The sequence below is a fragment of the Glycine soja genome, chromosome 3 (genome assembly GCF_004193775.1).
Source record: "Glycine soja cultivar W05 chromosome 3, ASM419377v2, whole genome shotgun sequence".
Taxonomy (NCBI): domain Eukaryota; kingdom Viridiplantae; phylum Streptophyta; class Magnoliopsida; order Fabales; family Fabaceae; genus Glycine; species Glycine soja.
This window is the reverse complement of record NC_041004.1, coordinates 2,606,499-2,629,525: the sequence shown is the minus strand read 5'-3', so window position 1 is coordinate 2,629,525 and position 23,027 is coordinate 2,606,499. Positions and strand designations below refer to the sequence as shown.

The 23,027-nt window shown below is 30.4% G+C and overlaps 2 protein-coding genes across 2 annotated transcripts; both read right to left on the bottom strand.

The window, feature by feature from the left end:
• Positions 1-3,522: 3,522 nt before the first annotated feature.
• Positions 3,523-4,664, bottom strand: LOC114405867 (ruBisCO-associated protein-like). The gene has a single exon (XM_028368383.1). The coding sequence runs from the start codon at positions 4,597-4,599 to the stop codon at positions 3,730-3,732; it is 870 nt and encodes a 289-aa protein (XP_028224184.1). The 5' UTR covers positions 4,600-4,664; the 3' UTR covers positions 3,523-3,729.
• An 11,374-nt stretch (positions 4,665-16,038) lies between these two features.
• Positions 16,039-17,181, bottom strand: LOC114405866 (ruBisCO-associated protein-like). The gene has a single exon (XM_028368382.1). The coding sequence runs from the start codon at positions 17,114-17,116 to the stop codon at positions 16,247-16,249; it is 870 nt and encodes a 289-aa protein (XP_028224183.1). The 5' UTR covers positions 17,117-17,181; the 3' UTR covers positions 16,039-16,246.
• Between the last annotated feature and the right edge of the window lie 5,846 nt (positions 17,182-23,027).

Sequence of the window (23,027 nt, the reverse complement as noted above, 5' to 3'; positions counted from 1 at the left end):
ACTATTATGAAAGCTTACCCCGATTTTACATATCAGGAGGAAGAAAGGTACCAAACTAAAATTGCTATTGATGAATACAATAATGTTTAGTTCTTAAACTTTTGACCTTACATCCTTCATCCTTGATTAGTTTATGGAGATACGTCCAACTGGAAACTGGGACAAAGGTTGCTCTTACATATTTGCTTGACACTCTTGGCTTTGACAACTTCCAATGTTCTTCAGCAATATTAATTGAGTAGAAAAATTATATATTTTCATCATGATACATCTTTTGCAGGTTTCATCATTGGAATTAGCACAACTTCCAGTTCTATGCAAGGACAAGCTCATTCCTTGTATTGTTTATATACAGCAATCTTGCAATAGGAAGTTTTCTAATGTTTTCTTGGCTTTGACAACTTCAGCAATCTTACATATTCGCTTGCAGGCCCTGTTATGAAATGATTTTAAGTCTGGATGTTACTTTTAACTCTAAAAGTCTAATGGTGATGAAATGATTTATGACTGAGTTTCTATTCCAGACCCTGTTATGACCAAATTCACCATAGCCTTACGAGAAATTGGAACATACAAGGAAGTTCTTCGATCACAAGTAAATCATTGTGTTGTACTTGTAAGCAGATCTAATAATTGTTAGTTTTTATTACTATATTGTTATTTTAGGAATACTAGATTGTGTGAAGTTGGGGACCAAACCCCATAAATTTTGATATGCATGATACTTTGTGAAAACTTTGCTTCTTATCATGTGATTGAATGTGATACTGATACTTTGGAAACCAATTGTAAATTTGGTGCAGGTAGAATGTTCAGCATTCTAAAATGGAAAAGGCTATCCCTTTTTATGACATTGGCTACGACGACGGTCGTCAACCGATGTAGAATGCTCACGATAACCGATGTAGAATCTCGCTTTTCTAGTAGTGAATATTGACTAACTATGGCTTTCAGAAACAATTAGAATTTGATTGTAACAATATAAATAATAGGAAATGAAATAAACATAAAGTTCAAGAGAAAAAGAACAAGAAACTATTTTTGGGAAATTTTTATGAACACTTGGAGTGCGATAAAAAGAAGTAAAATAACAAAGAATAAAAGAATTAGGGTTGATTTCACTAAACCACCTCCTCATGCTAAAAAAGATCACTAATCTAGTTCAAAGCACAATAAATAATCAACTCACAAAAATACTCAAACCCCGATCCCTCGGATGGAAAGAATCTAAGCCCCTTGACCAAACTACCAATTCCTTGACTAATCTACCCAAATGACTTGCTTTAAAAACAAGAGTTAAAAGATGACTAACATGCTTTGTTCTATCTCTAGACACAAAACGCATTAGGTGTTCCTCTATATTTCTAAATTCCAAAGCATTTTCCACTAACAATTCAAACCACAACATCAAGAAAAGGGTGGTCAAGATAAAGCAAACATTAATGCATAGAGGAAAGCACATAATAATGAACAATAAACATACATTAATAATCAAAATGTAAACATCAGGATGGATTCAACTACATCAACACCTAAAATGGGTAAACCTAACTACAAGAAGAAAATAGATGACGAGAAATGGTAGGGAAGCCATGGAGGGAAAGGGAGAGCTTTGCACCTGCAACCTCAAACCCTAGATAGTCCCCCAACAAGTTATCTACCTTCTATTTGCATCCTTGGAGCTTAAATAGGGTCAAATGTGTTGCACTCTTATTTCTGCATAAGTGCCTACACGCTTAGCCTAGCATGTAGCACTAAGCTTGTATGTAAAATAGAATTGTTGTAAGAGATTTGGAGAAAAGCTTGAGTGATTGAGAAGTCATACTTAAGACCCAATGCAAATCTGATGGTAGTAAGGTGGGAACCTCCTCCTCTAAGGACTTTAAAATGCAATATTGATGCTGCTTTTGTCGAATAAGAAAATTCTTTTAAGTTGGTTGTTGTATCAGGGATGATAGAGGTCACTTTGTCATGGCTTTATCTCACACTTCCCCGTTTGAACTCATGAAAGGAAGGCCCTAGCCATGTTGGTAGCCTTCTAATGGCTCAAAGATCTGGGATTGATGATTTCATTATTGAATCCGATTGCCTTCAAGTTAGCATATTATACACATATTATCTTAATTTTAATTATGTCCATTTAATTTTAATTATATATATATATATATATAACTAATTATAATAGAAAATTGAGTGTACATAGACATTAAAATCCATTTTGGTTATTACACCCTCAAAATCAATTTTCATTCGAAGAACCTAATCAATATTTTCTTCAAAAATATGTTTTTTCTGATATCTGACATGAAAAGATGATTTAAGAATGTCTAAATTATGATTTTAACTCATTATCATTGATTATTGATAAATAATAGTTGATAATTTTTAATTTTGATACTTTAATTGTAAATTCATATCAATTAAATCTCTTTTAAATACATTTAGTTCAATTAACTAAAATCTCGATATTGAATGATAAATATTTAAATCATCATATTATATGACTTAAATACATTTTTCTTTTTGTAAGTTTGTATTTTTTTTAAAATTTTGATCTTTGTGAAAAAATTATTCATATTTAGTTTTGGTAAGTATGTGTTTTTTTTCATTTTCATCCTTGTAAATTTTTATATTTATTTTTAGTCCCTGTAAATTTGTATTTTTTCAATATAATTTTGGTCATTGTAATTAAGCATGAACTTATGCAGATTACAAATGAATAAATTACAATCTTAAAGGGACTAAAATTGAAAAAACATAAACTTACAATACAAGGACTAAAAATAAACAAAAACTTACGGGAATTAAAATTTAGAAAACAACTTTCAGGGACTAAAATTAGAAAAATACATTTAAAAGGACAAAAAATAAATAAAAAAGACTAATTTACAGGTACCAACAACATATTTAAACCTATTGAGATTATATAATATTTTGGAAGATTGCAAGTATATTAGTTTTTAATATATTTTTTATTCGAATTTTACTAAACGTGAATTAGAATTTATTATTTTATTTTAGGAGAATTATAATTATCGGTAAATTAAGGGGGGATAAAACATGGAGAGAGATCTTCACTAATGGATGGTTACAAGCTCATCCCACAAGTAAAGTTGACATTAATGTTATCAAACTTGATCAGGAGTCTACATAAATTCGTCAAAGTTTTAAAGACTCAATGATTCGACTCGTAGACCCATAGAAGTCTATTCCATATAAAAATAATAACAATATATATATAAATTATATTAAATAACATATGAATTAAATATTTAAAAAACTTGGTCAACTTAGACTGGGTCACTGATCTTAAAAAAACAAATATATATAAATTATATTAAATAACATATTAATTAAATATTTAAAAAACTTGGTCAATCAGGTCAACCTTGGTGGATTTGAGTAGCATGAATGGTCATTCAAATACTAGCTCAAATTGGTTTAGACACTGATTGTGGATCAAACCAGTCTGAATTGATACTACAACTTTGCTTCATAGTAATAGGCCCATACACATTATTATGAAGCACAAAGACATATAATATATTTTATTGATGAGACAAAGATGCACGTAGGCATTAACAAGCACAAATATGCATGCCATGCATTGTTTTTTCAAATGCACGCACAACATATATAGATATAGGCAGAAGGAACACACACATAGAATTAATAGATATAGCATGGGTCTTATTCCATAGATAGAACTTAATAATTATGGATCTTCAATTAAGGATATTTTCCAGCATCGGAGACGGCCAAAGACAGGAGTTTAGGGATCCACGTTGGGGGAATGAAGGCATAGGTGTCACTAATAACCTTGACAGATGCGCCCTTAACCCTAGGCCAAGAATGCACTAGGCGATTGAGAGCAAGAAAGAAGAGGGGTGGTGAAACTTTATTCCAATCCTCCTTAATGGCGCTGTAGCCAAGCAAGATCTTAGAGTCATAATAATCATACTCTCCCACTATCTTCTCAACCTGGCGCACCAAGCTTTCAACTGGTCTGTTAGGATCTAGAGGTTCGAAATCAACGAAGCACTGAAACACAACAGTTCCAATCCAAGAATTATCAATAGATCGGTACAAGGGCAAGTAGAAAGTCTCATTGGTGGCAGCATCTGGAGCTAAGGAAGCCACAAACCCAGTGGTGCATAGAGCTTCCCTTAGGCCCTTTATGAGACCCTTAATGCAGTTAACAAACAATGTTTGGTTGCACTGGATTGTGGTGTAGTTAACATCGATTCCATCGATGTGGTACTCGTTGATCATGTGGTGGAGTGTGGTTGTGGCATTGAGAACCCAATCATCGGCACCACCAGCAGCAACTTTGAAGGGGTCATCTCCTCCGATGCTGACAAATACTTTGACTGGCAGACCCGAGGCATCACAATTTAGCTTGAACTGCTCGATAAGTTGGGGAGTGACATTGTCTGTGTCCCACTTAGGTTCGAACTTTCCTTTACCAGATTCTCCGGCATATGCCAGACACAGTTGGTACTCGGTAACATCAGTAAAGATGTCACACCTTGACATAAAGGAAGCATCATGGTGGTATTCACGGATCACTTTATTGTTGGAGTCGCAGGTTTCGGCCATTATATTTTATATGGGCTGTTGCTACTGCTTTTCTTTTGTGGCTTTGGTTGGTGTGATTATATCGGACACCACTCCTTCCTCTTATATAGATGATTGGATCAAATTTTTAAATATCTGTTAAATCATACTACAATATTTCTAGTTAATTATTGTTTTATGCGTCTGAACATGTAACTAACCTTCTTTGGATAAACATTTTAATTAATCCAAGTCTTCTTAATTAAATCATCTTATTCAGGTCTTACTATATTAAATACATGGGATCCACAAGTTATGGATCCATGTTTATGAACAAACAACTTTTATATACATGGGATCCAAAGTGACATATATGCCTTTGTTTTCACATTGCGCAAACAAAGTGACGTATGCCTTTGTTGCATACTTAAATAAAATGCATGGAGACAATTGGTGCAATTATTTCTAGAGGTACCAGGCAAATTGGACAGCACATAGGTTGGTCATCTTTAATTTTTCTTTGGCGGACTTTTACCACACCTTCCCTCGCACTCAACCCTACAAAACCGGTTTGTAAGGTGAGGATTACTCCCCACTTATAAAGTTTACATCGACATTGTCTTTGTGAGATTTCACCACATACTTTACTCTAAATTTTATTTCCAACCTTTAGCTAGCTGTTCGATTTTGAAAAATATACAAATACACTGTTTTCTTTAATTTTTCTTCTTTCTCAATCTACATATGCTTGCATTATATATTCTTTTTAACTTTTTTTTACTCTTAAGATTTTTTGGTCTAGTTTGCCTATTAAAAAAAAATAGATAGAGACTCCTATGAATAAGTGCTAAAAATTAATATATGAAAAAAATATTTTTTAATAAATTTAAAGGAAATTGAAATATTAAAAAATTATGTTTAACTGGTTTTGAAATATTAAAAAATTATGTTTAACTGGTTTTTTAAATTTATTAAAAAATATTTTTAGAACTTTGACGAATTTATGTAGACTCTTGATCAAGTTTGATAACATTAGTGTCAACTTTACTTGTGGGATGAGCATGTAACCATCCATTAGTGAAGATCTCTCTCGATGTTCTATCCCTCCCTCAATTTATCGATAATTATAATTCTCCTAAAATAAAATAATAAATTCTAATTCACGTTTAGTAAAATTCGAATAAGAAATATATTAAAAACTAATATACTTGCAATCTTCCAAAATATTATATAATCTCAATAGGTTTAAATATGTTGTTGGTACCTGTAAATTAGTCTTTTTTATTTATTTTTTGTCCTTTTAAATGTATTTTTCTAATTTTAGTCCCTGAAAGTTGTTTTCTAAATTTTAATTCCCGTAAGTTTTTTGTTTATTTTTAGTCCTTGTATTGTAAGTACAATGCCCAATTATAATCATCGACTCACAAAAATACTCAAACCCCGATCCCTCGAATGGAAAGAATCTATGTCCATTGATCAAACTATCAATCCCTTGACTAATCTACCTAAGTGACTTGCATAAAGAATAAGAGTTAAAAGATGACTAACAAACTCTGTCCTATCTCTAGACACAAAACCCATTAGGTGTTCTTCTTTATTTCTAAGTTCAAAAGCATTTTTCAGTGACAATTCAAACCACAACATCAAGAAAAGGATGATCAAGCGAAAGCAAGCATTAATGCATAGAGGATAACACTTAATAATGAAAAATAAACATAGATTAATAATCAAAATGTAAACATCACTACTACAAAAAGGCCTTTCTACGACACAGTTTTTAAGACGGACCTGAAGAACCCGTCGTTGTTATCAACATGGTGGCAATTCCGTAATTATTCAAAGTTTTTATGTGCAGCGTTTCATGTTCAACGACGTTTGTATTTAAGCCCGTCGTTGTTGAAGTCATCAAAGACGGTCATGATGGTTGGACCGTCGTAGAAATAAAAATACAAAGTCGGTGTTACGAATCACCGTCGTAGATTTTTGAGTTTATATATTCTCGCAAAAAAGCACCAGCGCCCTTGCTTGCCTGAATTACAACTCGAAAAACCTGGCGCCTCGACTGCAACCCTTGAAAAACCTAGCACCGCCGTGAAGTCCGTCCCGCTACCAGCCTGAGATTTAGGTTGTCGCCGTGAAGAACTTGTCCCCGTGACCCGCTGCTCCCACCACCGCTACCGCGACGCAGGCAAAGTCGTGGGTTTTTCAGACCTTTCCAGTGTTGGTGAAGGTAAGCATGTCCACTATTTTGAGTTGTGTCTTGGTATTTTTTGTGAAAATCTTGCCCTTTTGTGTTTAATTGTTAGTATTTGAATTGTTTGTGGTTGTACCTTAACATAAAACAAAAACCCTATTTCCCAATTTGTATCCATTTCCACTCATTGTTCATGTTACGGTAGTAGTGTTTGAAAAAAAGTAATTGTGTGAAACAAGTTACTATAGTATACATGTTTGAACTGCAAGGTGCTATTTGGAACTAATTAGAAGAAGGTCACACCCTCAAACTAAGTACACAAAGGTGCGTTTGTTCTGAATCTGAAAATTATGGTATCCCTTTGCACTCATTGTTGTTGAACGCCTGCATAACAGTAAAATTATGGTATGCAATTCGTAATAATAAAACCAATGTTCATATGTTTTTATGATAATGCTACACTTCAAAAGCACATTACAGTATGGTTGTATTGCTGGATTGGATTCTACTTTTTCTATGGCTGGTTTTGACTGTTCTGTATTGCATTGTATGAGACTCATTGTAGGGGAGAGAATCAATACCCAATTAGGAGTAATCTGAGTCTCACCTAATGAACCCATGATTCAAGATTTTCTATATTGGAATGAGTGTTTTTTCTCTGTGAGCTTGTGACCACAAAGGTGCCAAGTGAACTGGTTATTTATGCATAGATATTTAGCAATGATTTAATGGCCCACCCATCTATCCTTGTTTCCTGCCCCCAACCACCCCACAAAGATCATTCGTACATACTTCAATCGAGATTGTACTTGAATAGTTGATGTCTTTTTGTTATGATTATGCATCAAATATTAAGAGAAGAGAAGAAAAAAAACTTATTAATTGACTAATTAACTTGTAACCTACCTCACAGAGAATTAGACAAATTCGTCATTAGGTGGCTGATACAGGGAGCTGGTGGGATAGAGGTGTGAGATGATATTGAAGGTGGAAAAGACTGTTATTTATGTGGGAGGAAGAGTTACTTGGAGAGTGGATTGAGAATAAATTTGTATTGCGAATCACAGATTGCACCATAGCAGTGACAAGTGCAGAATTTCTCCAACTCTCATCCTATTTTTTTGGAAGGCTGAAAATATATATATATATATATATATATATATATATATATATATATATATATTATTAATAAGTAAACCAGTACCAGTGGTACCAGAGATTAAAATTACAAAGCACCAAGGTCCTACCCTCCAAGAAAACCATCAACAAAAGCAAAAATCAACCAGGCCCAAACCCAACTAGGCAACGAAATTGGAAATATTAGAGGACCAGTAGTGGAAGCTAGTACTAAAATTTTTATCCTTAGCCTTTAACCATGACCAAGCTAAAAAATTAGCATGTTCCATGACTTTATAGGGATCAAAAGGTTTTCCTTGGAAAATCAAATGATTCCTATGTTGCCATATAGAGCTAGTTAAGGCAATCCACCACCGACATCTTGTACTATGATTCACATTTGCCCCAAACTCATTCACATTTTTGTCTTAAAAATGTTGCCATCAGAATTTACTGAAGTGGTGTTCATGCATAAGCTATAAGCTGACCTTGTAGTGTATTGTCCATTAGATTCAGCCAACCACAGCATATTATCTTTCACCTGTCTTTGAATAGGAACAAAACTGAAAAAACATTTTACCCCTTATGACATTGACTCCCACCATAGAGGGAGGATGCTGTTGCAGGTGAAGAATAAATGAGCAGCATCTTCCTCTTAATTTCTGCAAAAAGGACAGAGGATGTCATTTACCTGCACCTGCCTGCTGCTGAGATTTTTTTTTTATCAACAAAGATAAATTATATATATATATATATTAAAGAAGTACCAGAGGTACTGATTACAGAGTTAGTCACCATAAATATGGTTCCTCAATCAGGCAGCATAAGTCTGATTGGGAACCAAAATATGGGAAGAAAAAATACATGTGATTTGATCCCAATGCCACCCCTACTACTGCAAAAAATTATGTTTGAAATTACTGGACCATTGATTGAAATGGATAGTAAAATCCTTCTCCAAATTATGAACCCAAGTCCACATTAAGAAAGTGGCGTCTTCAACCAATTTGTTTCCATCGAAGGTCGCTTCGGAGAACAGAATTTTGTTTCGAAGCTGCCAAGTGGACCAAGTGATAACCAACCACCAATATTGCCACCTCCTATTCCTTCTACCATCATCCTGCAAAAAGGAGTACTACATGAACAGCTGTTTTGTACTCAATGGCATAACACCTTTGAAATTTATCCAGGACATTGAATCCCACCATAAAGGTTGGATCTTACTGCAGTGGATAAAATTTTTACCTTGTCCCCAACTTCTACCTTCCATTTGAGTTGCTGTTGTAAACTTATACCATAGTGAGAGTGCTGAATGCCTCTTTTTAAATCCCTCCACCAAATGGACTGCAGATTGGCTCTTCCTTCTTCAAGTAAACCCCTCCAGTCCCCATATGGTGCCTCCAAAACTGCAACCCATAGAGACCCTTGGTGCTGCATAAGGTTCCACATCCATTTACCTAGAAGGGCCAAATTAAAAGTCTGAATATCCTTGATGCCTAAACCCCCTTTGTGTTTAAGAAGACACACTTTCTCCCATGCTATCCAAGCAATCTTGTTGTTGTCTTGACCCCCTCCCCAAAGAAATCTCCTTTGTAACTTCACACCAACAAACTCAACGACGGTGGGACATACACAACGTCGTTGAAAATGACAACAAGAACGACAGGCTATCTGAATGGCCGACGTTGAAGTCGTTGTTACCATGACGGCCTTTATGGACGCACGACGTTGATGCATAACCTACAACGACGACGTTTATGTATAAACGACGTCGTTATGCTGAATACAATGGCGGCGTTTATGTCAACCGTGACGTTGACAGCTTAAGACAACGACAGATATTAATGAATACCCGTCGTCGCTTTCATGTTTACGACGACTGTCCTAAACTGGGCATGACGTTGCATTTTTTAATTACAACGACGGGTATGGCGGCACCGTCGTAATCGTTGTCGGGAAACAACGACACCTGTAACAAAGACGGTGGCTGGCCCGACGTAGAAATGGCTTTTCCACCGATGTAGATCGTTACGTTTCTAGCAGTGCATCAAGATCAATTCAACTACATCAACCCCTAAAATGGGTAAATCAAACTACAAGAAGAAAATAGATGATGAGAAATGGTATGGAAGCCATGGAGGGTAAAAGATAGCTTTGCAACTGCAACCTCAAACCCTAAATAGTCCCCCAACCAATTATCTACCTTCTATTTGCATCCTTGGAGCTTAAATAGGATCAAATGCGTTGCACTGTTGTTTATGCATAATTGCCTGGACGCTTAGCCTAGAATGTCACACTCAACCTGTATGTAAAATAGAATTGTTGTAAGTGATTGTGCGCTGAGCTGGAGGTACATCAAGCTCAGGAGTTTTTTGACTACGATTGGAGAAAAGCTCAAGTGATTGAGAAGGAAAAATTAAGACCCATTGCAAATCTAATGGTAGTAAGGATGGGAACCTCCTCCTCTAGGGACTCTAAAATGCAATATAGGCGCTGCTTTTGTCAAAGAGCTAGGAAAGTTCATTTAAGTTCGTTGTTTTATGAAGGATGATAGAGGTCAATTTTTCATGGCTTTATCTCACACTTCCCCGTTTAAATTGTTGATTCATGAAAGGAATGCCCTAACCATGTTGGTAGCCTAAGATCTAGATATTGATGATATCATTATTGAATTTGATTGCCTTCAAGTGGAGAATGAAGTATATAACTATCGCTAAGATAAATCGAAATATGGTGCGATCTTATCCAACTGTCGTACTATGCTATGTGATTTACCAAACTTTTGTGTTTGTTTTGTAGGGAGACAAGTTAACTCAATGACTCACTCTCTTGCTCGAGCTCTGAATCCTCAAGTTGATCCCCACTATTTTAGTCATGTTCCAAATTGTATTGCCGTTTTTTTTGTACCAAAATAATATAAGTCAATTGTCATAAAAATATAGAATTTAATAAAAAGTTACAATTATCTATAGTAGTAATTAACGTCATTGCAGAGGTCCATTTGTGTTTTACTACTGCTACTAGACAATTTCAAAATTCAGTCATTAAATAAAATGACTCCTACCCCCTCACCTCCATCCAACATAATCACTAGCATTGTGATGTTTCAGGTAGAATATGAATAAAATATAACTGATGAGATTAATGTAAATGTTTTTTGGTTTATTTCTTGCTTATTGTCTTTTCACTTAAGTAATTCAATGAATAATTTATTTTATTTAAAGTATCAAGTATAAGTAAAATTAATGTCTAAAATTTATATGTAAAATGAGGAGGTGTGGTTTTTCTTTCCTCTTCTTCTCCCAGCAAGTTATGTAAACAATATAAAAATAATATTTTAAAGAAAACAAGTAACAAAATCTATACTTAATTTGTGGAGATTAACATTTTTCTTAAACATAGAAATAACAAAAAATATGAAATTTATTTTTAAAGCAAGTAAGAAAACCTATACTTAATTTATAGGGAGGAATATTTCAACTAAAATTAGAAATTGTTTATTCAATATAAAATATTAAGGTGACTTTTTTTATGGCCTTAGTAGTCCAATTCATGGGAGGAAATGTGTATTGACTAATTTGGAGTTCAATTGAGGGTAAATAAAGTTTGATCGGAAATTATTTCTGTTGAACTGAAATACTATCCTAAAGATAATTTTTTAAAATCAAATAACAAAATTTATACTTAATTTAAGGGGAGTAACTTTTTTTTTTTACTAAGATAAAAAATAAATATAAAATATAAAGATGATTCTTAAAAGCAAGTAAAAATATCATTACCTAATATACGAGAAACTTTTTTTTTCCAAAGATAGAAATTATATACAAAACAAAAAAGAAGAAAATGATCTTTCTAAAGAAAATAAAAAAAACTATATTTAATTACTGAGGAGTAAATTTTTTCCTATTTAATACATATATAATTCCATAACTAAGAGAAATTTGAATCAATGAAATTATGATAATATAAATGGTTTTTTAGCTTAACTAATTTTTTAATTACTTTGTGTTATTTATTATAGAGAATATGAATAAAATATAATGAATGAGAATTGTGTAAATAATTATTTTTCTTTCTTGCTTAGTATCTTATCACTTAACTAATTTATTGAATATCTGATTTTATTAAACATAAAAGTATAAATAAAATTAATTAACATCTAAAATTGAATTATAGGCAAATGATGTATTTCTTATTTATCATAAAAGTTTTTTTTACTTAACTAATGTTTTTGAATACTTTGTTTTACTTAATATGGAGAATACAGATAAACTATTTTTTTATGAAAGAATATTAATAAAATATAACTAATGAGATTAATGCAATTTTTTTTTGGTTTATTTCTTACTTATTTTCTTTTCACTTAACTAATTCATTGAATATCTTATTTTATTTAAAATACCAAGTATAAGTCAAATTAATGTCTAGAAGTTATATGTAAAATTATGAGGTGGAGTTTTTCTTTTCTCTTCATCTCCGAGTAGATTATCTAAAAATATGAGAATGAGATTTTTAAGACAAGTAACAAAATTTATACTTAATTTGTCGAGATGAACGTCTTTTTTAAAGATAAACAACATATAGAATGAAAAATATGAAATTTATGTTTAAAGCAAGTAAGAAAATTTATACTTAATTTACGGGCAGAATTATGTCAACTATAGATACAATTTTCATAGTGCGCAATATGAAATACATCCTCAATAATCAAGTTAACTTTGGTCTTCAATTGGTAAATTATATTACTCATGTATTAGTACTTCAATTATTCAAAATAGTTTTACACAGTTTGAATTGTTATTTTGCATTTTTTTAGTATAAGCACAAATTTTGTCAAACAAGTTAATACAACAACTGCATTTGTATGTAATTTGTACAAAGAAGCTTAAATTCAAGGTAATATATTAAATATCAGATGAAATAACAAGATAATGGTACTTATAGTCCATGCAACATTTCTGGGGTTGGAAGCTCAAGAAAATGTGCAATACCAACAAATTCAATCTCTTCATTCCTCTTAGCAACACCGTTTTTAAACAAATAAAATTTAAAAAAGAAATGTTATTCTATATAGCTGCAACACAATAGTATATTGTATCGAAGAAACATGTTTTTGATGCAAGATTAGTAATCTCAATTGCAACCTAGTAATACAATGTAAAATTAGTTTTTCTTTAAATTCAATCATATAATAATTATAAGTTGTGATAATGTACATTAAATCAATTTGCATGTGCATTACACGGGCTCTAATACTAGTCTATATATATATAAATGTATATATATATATATATAAATGTATACATTTTTCCCTTCTACTTCTAGAAATACACACATGCACAATATTTTCGTAGATTATAAATTCACTAAGTAAAAAACAAATAAAGTTAAAATTATGATAATAGTATTAAAATTATTATTATTATTTTAAACAAATAAATAAAATTAAACACTCAAATGTTCATATTTAAGCAAGAAATTATAATAATCATGGAATAAATAAAAAATTTCAGAAAAAATTATTGGAAAGGAAATAAAAATAATAAATGTGACTTTTTTTATCAGTTGGAATCAAAGACATTTATCAAGAGATTTACAACTAAGGTTATCAAATACATATATACTTGACACTAAGGTTATCAAACTCTATCGACAGTTTACATAAACTCGTCAAAGTTCTAAAAACTCGACTCATGGATTCAATTCATAGATTCATAAGAGTCTACTTCATATAAAAATAATAACAAAATACATATAAATTAAATATCATACTAATTAAACATTTAAAAAACTTGTTCAACCTGTGTTGAGTCACCAATTTTAACAAAACCCAATCAGGTCAACATTAATAAAATATAACTAATGAGATTAATGCAAATGTTTTTTGGTTTATTTCTTGCTTATTTTCTTTTCACTTAACTAATTCATTGAATATTTTATTTTCTTTAAAATACCAAGTATAAGTCAAATTAATGTCTAGAATTTACATGTAAAATTATGAGGTGGAGTTTTTCTCTCTTCTTCTCCCAGTAGATTATCTAAAAATATGAAAATGATATTTTTAAGACAAGTAACAAAATCTATACTTAATTTATGGAGATGAACATTTTTATTAAAGATAGAAACAACATATAGAATTAAAAATATGAAATTTATGTTTAAAGCAAGTAAGAAAACTTATACTTAATATATGAGCAAAAATATGTCAACTATAGATACAATTTTCATAGTGCGGAATATGAAATACATCCTCAATAATCAGGTTAACTTTGGTATTCAATTGGTAAATTATGTTACTCATGTATTAGTAATTCAATTATTCAAAATAGTTTTACACGGATTGAATTATTATTTTTCATTTTTGGAGTATAAGCACTAATTTTGTCAAACAAGTTAATACAAAAACTGCATTTGTATGTAATTTGTATAGAGAAGCTTAAATTCAAGGTAATATATTAAATATCAGATGAAATAACAACAAGATAATGGTACCTATAGTCCATGCAACATTTCTGGGGTTGGAAGCTCAAGAAAATATGCAATACCAACAAATTCAATCTCCTCATTCCTCTTAGCAACACCTTTTTTAAACAAATAAAGTTTAAAAGAAGAAATGTTATTCTATATAGTGCAACACAATAGTATCGAAGAAACATGTTTTTGATGCAAGATTAGTAGTCTCAGCTATAACCTAGCAATACAATGTAAAATTAGTTTTTCTTTAAATTCAATCACATAATAATTATAATTTGTGATAATTTACAATAAATCAGTTTGCCTGTGCATTGCACAGGCTCTAATACTAGTCTCTCTCTCCCTCTCTCTCTCTCTCTCTCTCTCTCTCTCTCTCTCTCTCTCTATATATATATATATATATATATATATATATATAAATATATATATATATATATATATATATATATACACACATTTTTCCCTTCTACTTCTAGAAATACACACATGCACAATATTTTCCTAGATTATAAAATTCACTAAGTAAAAAACAAATAAAGTTAAAATTGTGATAATAGTATTATAATTATTATTATTTTAAACAAATAAATAAAATTAAATACTCAAATGTTCATATTTAAGCATGTAATTATAATAAATATGGAATAAATAAAAAATGTCTGAAAAAATTATTGGAAAGGAAATAAAAATAATAATTGTGACTTTTTTTATCCGTTGGAATAAAAGACATTTATCAGGAGGTTTACAACACATATCTTACTCAACCACCTATAAATTATTTTAAAACATGTGTGAAAAACAAATGTGACATTTAATTGAATAATCTTCACGATAAAGTTGACATTAAATAGAAAATAGGAAATAAATAGATGAAAAAACAATTAAAGTAAATGAGTAAATGAATAACTACATCCTAAAAAGAAACTAGTGCTTGGCTTCTTGGCAGCATGAAAGATGAAGTTTGAGAAAATGAAGTGTGGAAGGAGAAAGACAAGAAAGGGGTATGCATAGAGGTTGGGCCTATGGAGGCCCAAATATTGTTTTACCCACATCGTTTTTTGAAAACTGATGTTGTTAATACAATGTTAACATCATTTTTTTATAAAAATAAATCAATATTGTTAGTAATTAGTTAACATCGGTTTTTGAAAATTGATTTGTAAAATGAGTAGATAACATCGATTTTTAAATAAAATTGATGTTAGTTATTTTTTTTAATATTTTTAAACCTCTGGTGCTGACTCACTTTTAAACCGTCTCATCCTCTCGAACCTTCACTATTTCGTTGTTGCCACTCTCGTATTCATAGCACTCGCTTAATACTCAGAAAAATAGAAATCACTACTAGAAAAATGTTATTTTATGACACGCGTTCTACTACGGTTCTTTTAGAACCGCCTTAGAAAACGAATCGGTGGCATTTTTGTAATTATCGTACTAAAAAAGCCTTGTGTGATGCACATTCTAAGACGGTTATTGAAAACCGCCTTAGAATGTGTGATGGTCATAAGACTTGAGACGGATTTTATTAAAGCACCATCGTTATCTCTTGGTCTTATCCACATGCTGTGGTGTTCCTTTGCATTTAAAAGCGCCGAAAGAAACCTAACAACGAGCAGCAGCAACGATTAAAAAAAATGATTAATTTAGCTGATAATATATTTTATTGATGCATATATACAATAATCGAAAGCAAATGAAGCACAAAGACATATAATATATTTTATTGATGAGACAAAGATGCACGTAGGCATTAACAGAGCACAAATATGCATGCCATGCATTGTTTTTTCAAATGCACGCACAACATATATAGATATAGGCAGAAGGAACACACACATAGAATTAATAGATATAGCATGGGTCTTATTCCATAGATAGAACTTAATAATTATGGATCTTCAATTAAGGATATTTTCCAGCATCGGAGACGGCCAAAGACAGGAGTTTAGGGATCCACGTTGGGGGAATGAAGGCATAGGTGTCACTAATAACCTTGACAGATGCGCCCTTAACCCTAGGCCAAGAATGCACTAGGCGATTGAGAGCAAGAAAGAAGAGGGGTGGTGAAACTTTATTCCAATCCTCCTTAATGGCGCTGTAGCCAAGCAAGATCTTAGAGTCATAATAATCATACTCTCCCACTATCTTCTCAACCTGGCGCACCAAGCTTTCAACTGGTCTGTTAGGATCTAGAGGTTCGAAATCAACGAAGCACTGAAACACAACAGTTCCAATCCAAGAATTATCAATAGATCGGTACAAGGGCAAGTAGAAAGTCTCATTGGTGGCAGCATCTGGAGCTAAGGAAGCCACAAACCCAGTGGTGCATAGAGCTTCCCTTAGGCCCTTTATGAGACCCTTAATGCAGTTAACAAACAATGTTTGGTTGCACTGGATTGTGGTGTAGTTAACATCGATTCCATCGATGTGGTACTCGTTGATCATGTGGTGGAGTGTGGTTGTGGCATTGAGAACCCAATCATCGGCACCACCAGCAGCAACTTTGAAGGGGTCATCTCCTCCGATGCTGACAAATACTTTGACTGGCAGACCCGAGGCATCACAATTTAGCTTGAACTGCTCGATAAGTTGGGGAGTGACATTGTCTGTGTCCCACTTAGGTTCGAACTTTCCTTTACCAGATTCTCCGGCATATGCCAGACACAGTTGGTACTCGGTAACATCAGTAAAGATGTCACACCTTGACATAAAGGAAGCATCATGGTGGTATTCACGGATCACTTTATTGTTGGAGTCGCAGGTTTCGGCCATTATATTTTATATGGGCTGTTGCTACTGCTTTTCTTTTGTGGCTTTGGTTGGTGTGATTATATCGGACACCACTCCTTCCTCTTATATAGATGATTGGATCAAATTTTTAAATATCTGTTAAATCATACTACAATATTTCTAGTTAATTATTGTTTTATGCGTCTGAACATGTAACTAACCTTCTTTGGATAAACATTTTAATTAATCCAAGTCTTCTTAATTAAATCATCTTATTCAGGTCTTACTATATTAAATACATGGGATCCACAAGTTATGGATCCATGTTTATGAACAAACAACTTTTATATACATGGGATCCAAAGTGACATATATGCCTTTGTTTTCACATTGCGCAAACAAAGTGACGTATGCCTTTGTTGCATACTTAAATAAAATGCATGGAGACAATTGGTGCAATTATTTCTAGAGGTACCAGGCAAATTGGACAGCACATAGGTTGGTCATCTTTAATTTTTCTTTGGCGGACTTTTACCACACCTTCCCAGTACAAGTGGAGTTCCTCGACCGGAAACTGAACACGTACTTAATGCGCGTTTGATTCTAGAGTTACATCACCAACCACAAGCTGGCCTGTGCTAGGGGAGCATTTCTCATGTGGAGAATAAATTGGAAAATTAACCCAAGAGTGCCCAATTCAGTGAGGTCCACACAAAAGCAAAAAGGAAAAAGACCTTTCCCACATAAATTTTTAGTCCTTCAAAAAGTTGGACTTGTTTTTTGTATTCCATCCACTCAGAATTCAGTGTATGTTTGGTTATTTGTTATAAAATTTCTTTTGAGGTAAAAATAATTTTATCAACGGATTAATTTTTTAGTTTTTATATTTATTTTACTTTTATTTATTAGATTTGTACTTGAATATGTATTGTATTATTTTTAACTGTAAATCAAATATGTATTAAATTATTAGTAAGATCATAATTTAGAGAGCTCAAGTTATAAAATTTATTTTTGTTTGTTTGTCAGATAGGGTCGAAGCTATTTTGGCTAAATTGGGCTACGTACAGCTAATGAGGTTAAATTTCAATTATGGTTCATTACTTAGGACTTCTGGGGTAGGTATTTCTTATTAACTAATACGTACTCCTACGCAAGAACTCCGAAATAATGTACGCTACAACTCATAGTAAGTAAATGGAGTATTTGGTGCAAAGCAACCTTTTCTTGTTCGTAAATAAATGGAGGTTAAATTTCAATTATGGTTCATTACTCTAAATTTTATTTCCAACCTTTAGCTAGCTGTTCGATTTTGAAAAATATACAAATACACTGTTTTCTTTAATTTTTCTTCTTTCTCAATCTACATATGCTTGCATTATATATTCTTTTTAACTTTTTTTTACTCTTAAGATTTTTTGGTCTAGTTTGCCTATAAAAAAAAAATAGATAGAGACTCCTATGAATAAGTGCTAAAAATTAATATATGAAAAAAATATTTTTTAATAAATTTAAAGGAAATTGAAATATTAAAAAATTATGTTTAACTGGTTTTTTTTAGTGTTAATGGATGATCCATTAAATTTGAAAATGAGAATAGAAAGATTCTTATCTGTTTATTTCATTTTTTAAATCATGCAATCCTATCCAAGTGATTTTTTGATAAAAATATATTTTTTATTTTTTTAATATTTGAAAATAATGTTTTAATCCCTATAATTTTACATAAACATATGTTTCTACTTTAATTTTTCTTTGGCTGAAAATTTGATGGTTCATAAAGCCGGCTTTGGTCTAGTTTGCAGCACAATAATTAATGGGCATAATTTGTTTTAATTAGAGATAAACATATGCATGGTTCAAGTTTGTTTTTTTCTCCATTTTTTTGTGTGGTACTTAAATTGTGAAAGTGAGAATGTTTAAGAAAGAATACACAGAATATAATGTGAAGGGTTTTCTCAATATTCACTTATTCAATTTATTTTGAAGAACCTTAATATATAGTTTTTTATCTTTTGTTACTAATCACAGCAATCAGCAATATAAAAAACTATAGTATTATTTATGAAATTGAGCGAACTCATACAGATTGCAAACATGAGCTAAAACTTGTGTCAATAACACTAATTAATCGTTCTAGTTCTGCATATCAATTATCATTGGCACATAAATTTTTTTTCTTCCGGAGTTTTAATTTATGTATGAAATCCACAGAATAAATTTGTGAGTTGTCATTGAGGTGAATTAATCTACATGACTAACGAACGAAAGTGTTTTTTTAGATTATTCTTTCTAAAATTAACATTTAAGAAATATTTTTTATTTCATCAAATTAATACCTAAAACTTTTTAAAATTAAATAACGGTTAACATTTTCTTATTTATTTCAAATATAGTTTTGGCTTCCACCGAAAATAGCAACAAAATTCATATTAAAGGGTTTTGATCAGTTCAAGTAAATGAATTATTCGATCCCATAGAGACTCCTATGAATAAATGCTAAAAATTAATATATGAAAAAAATATTTTTTAATAAATTTAAAGGAAATTGAAATATTAAAAAATTATGTTTAACTGGTTTTTTCTAGTGTTAATGGATGATCCATTAAATTTGAAAATGAGAATAGAAAGATTCTTATCTATTTATTTAATTTTTTAAATCATGCAATCCTATCCAAGTGATTTTTTTGATAAAAATATATTTTTTTATTTTTTAAATATTTGAAAATAATGTTTTAATCCCTATAATTTTACATAAACATATGTTTCTAGTCTCTCCAGCCAACTGATTAAAATCACATCACTTTTTTTTAAAAATGTAGAAATTAAAAATATATTATTTTGTATAATTAAGAATTAAAACTAGCATTGTGAAATATTTTAAGAGTGTAAAAATATCTGTTAAATCATACTACAATATTTCTAGTTAATTATTGTTTTATGTGTGTGAACATGTAACTAACCTTCTTTGGATAAACATTTTAATTAATCAAAGTCTTCTTAATTAAATCATCTTATTCAGGTCTTACTATATTAAATCAGAATAATAATAATCCATTCATGTGTGAACTATTTGGTGCAGGTTGGACTCTGATTGCTCCTTTGTCCACTTGGTTCCAATGTTGTAATTAGAACAGCATTGTCCTTTGTCCACTAGATAGTTTTACTTTTACTTAATTACTTTTCTTTTTCTTTTAATCTAAAGCTGCGAGAGTACATTGATGATCCTGAAGATTATATTAATATTCAAGTAATTAGCTAGCAGTTTACTGATAATATATCAATTGGTATCTGGTGAATGACATGAAATTCTATTGTAATTAATATTAAATTTTAATTTAATAATTAATATTTAAATGATAGATTAAATATAAATAATATTAAAACCTCTTATTTTTATTTAATTTATCATTTAAATATTTATTTATTAAATAAATTTTACCATTAATATTAATTACAGTATTGATAATATTATAATTATAAATACTGATTTATTGATTATTAGCAATATTGATAATATTAAAAATATAAAAAATATCATTAATTAATCAATTTTTAATTACAGATTATTAAATATTTAACATCATTTCTTAACTGAGCACTGATGTGGAAAAATAGTATCTTACATCGTTCACTAAGATAACATCGATGTAAAAGGTTTAATTTCTACATCGTTTATTAACTGAGCACCAATGTGGAAAAAACGTTATTTTACATCGTTCACTGAGATAACATCGATGTAGAAGGTCTAATTTCTGCATCGTTCCTTAACTGAGCACCAATGTGAAAATGTGCTATTTTACAAACACAAAAATTAATAAATAGACAAAAAAGAATGAAAATTTATAAAATTAACCTTATATAATCTTTATTTCATTTATAGATTTTATTTTTCATTATATATGTTGTGTAAGAAATATAATTAAGTGGAAAAAAAGAAAAAAAAAATCATTTTGAGATTTCTTTTTGAGATTTTGAGAAAAAAAAATCACCTAATTGATATATAGATTTACATGACCACGTAGTTGGTAAAAAAATCATCTATTTGAACAAAAAATAAAGTGTTAATTGTTTATTATTCAGTTTAAAAAGTTTAAGATATTGATTTATTTAAAACTAAATGTATTTTTAACAATTTATTTAGAGAAAAAAATTGCTAGAAGGAACACTTTCGTTCTTTTAATTATGTAAAATTAATCCACATCAAAAGAACAACTAATAAATTCGTTTCCACTACGCGTGTATCAGTTGGATATTAGTTCTTCTCCTTCTTCTTTTTTTTTACAATATATTGTGGCCATATTTTGTTCTAGTTTCTAGTTGTGTTTTTGGTAGACTTTTGGTTCTCTAATATTTATATCTCTGACTGATATAAATATATCATAACCAATGTCCTACTGGCTTCATATATTTATGTATAGGGTGTCTTTGGTACCTTTCTTTATATACAATATCTTTCCTTAGCCGACAAAAAAAAAACTAAAAAAATGCAAGTCAATGACTTTGTAAAAATAAATAAAATTTGAAGTTATGGATACACACTATTTGGTATATGTTTTAGTTGTTTTTTCATAAAAGAAAACGTTTCTGTAAGGCTGTCAATAATTGATAGTACTTTAATCAAAATAAGTGAAAAAATTTAATAGTGCATAAAAAGTGGCGAAAAGAATGCAAGTTTCTATAAGTCAACAAGTTTATCAATGGAAAATCCAATGAATTTATCCGGTTGTAATAAAAAATAAAATATATTTTTACACTCTTAAAATATTTCACAATGCTAGTTTTAATTCTTAATTATAAAAAATAATATATTTTTAATTTCAACATTTAAAAAAAAAGTGATGTGATTTTAATCAGTTGGCTGAAGAGACTAGAAACATATGTTTATGTAAAAATATAGGGATTAAAACATTATTTTCAAATATTAAAAAAATAACAAATATATTTTTATCAAAAAATCACTTGGATAGGATTGCATGATTTAAAAAATTAAATAAATAGATAAGAATATTTCTATTCTCATTTTCAAATTTAATGGATCATCCATTAACATTAGAAAAAACCAGTTAACCATAATTTTCTCGTATATTAGGTAATGATATTTTTACTTGCTTTTAAGAATCATCTTTATATTTTATATTTATTTTTTATCTTAGTAAAAAAAAGTTACTCCCCTTAAATTAAGTATAAATTTTGTTATTTGATTTTAAAAAAATTATCTTTAGGATAGTATTTCAGTTCAACAGAAATAATTTCCGATCAAATTTTATTTATCCTTATTTGAACTCCAAATTAGTCAATACACATTTCCTCCCATGAATTGGATGACTAAGGCCATAAAAAAAGTCACATTAATATTTTATATTGAATATACAATTTCTAATTTTAGTTGAAATATTCCTCCCTATAAATTAAGTATAGGTTTTCTTACTTGCTTTAAAAATAAATTTCATATTTTTTGTTATTTCTATGTTTAAGAAAAATGTTAATCTCCACAAATTAAGTATAGATTTTGTCACTTGTTTTTTTTTAAATGTTATTTTCATATTGTTTACATAACTTGTTGGGAGAAGAAGAGGAAAGAAAAACCGGACCTCCTCATTTTACATATAAATTTTAGACATTAATTTTAATTATACTTGATACTTTAAATAAAATAAATTATTCAATGAATTACTTAAGTGAAAAGATAATAAGCAAGAAATAAACCAAAAAACATTTAACTCTTATTCTTTATGCAAGTCACTTAGGTAGATTAGTCAAGGGATTGATAGTTTGATCAATGGACATAGATTCTTTCCATTCGAGGGATCGGGATTTGAGTATTTTTGTGAGTCGATGATTATAATTGGGCATTGAACTAGATTAGTGACCTATGTTAGCATGAGGAGGTGGTTTAGTGAAATCAGCCCTAACTCTTTTAATCTTTGTTATTTTACTTCTTTTTATCGCA

Coding starts and splice junctions, on each gene's coding strand:
- LOC114405866 (XM_028368382.1), bottom strand. CDS start 17,116: ATGGCCGAAACCTGCGACTCCAACAATAAAGTGATCCGTGAATACCAC.
- LOC114405867 (XM_028368383.1), bottom strand. CDS start 4,599: ATGGCCGAAACCTGCGACTCCAACAATAAAGTGATCCGTGAATACCAC.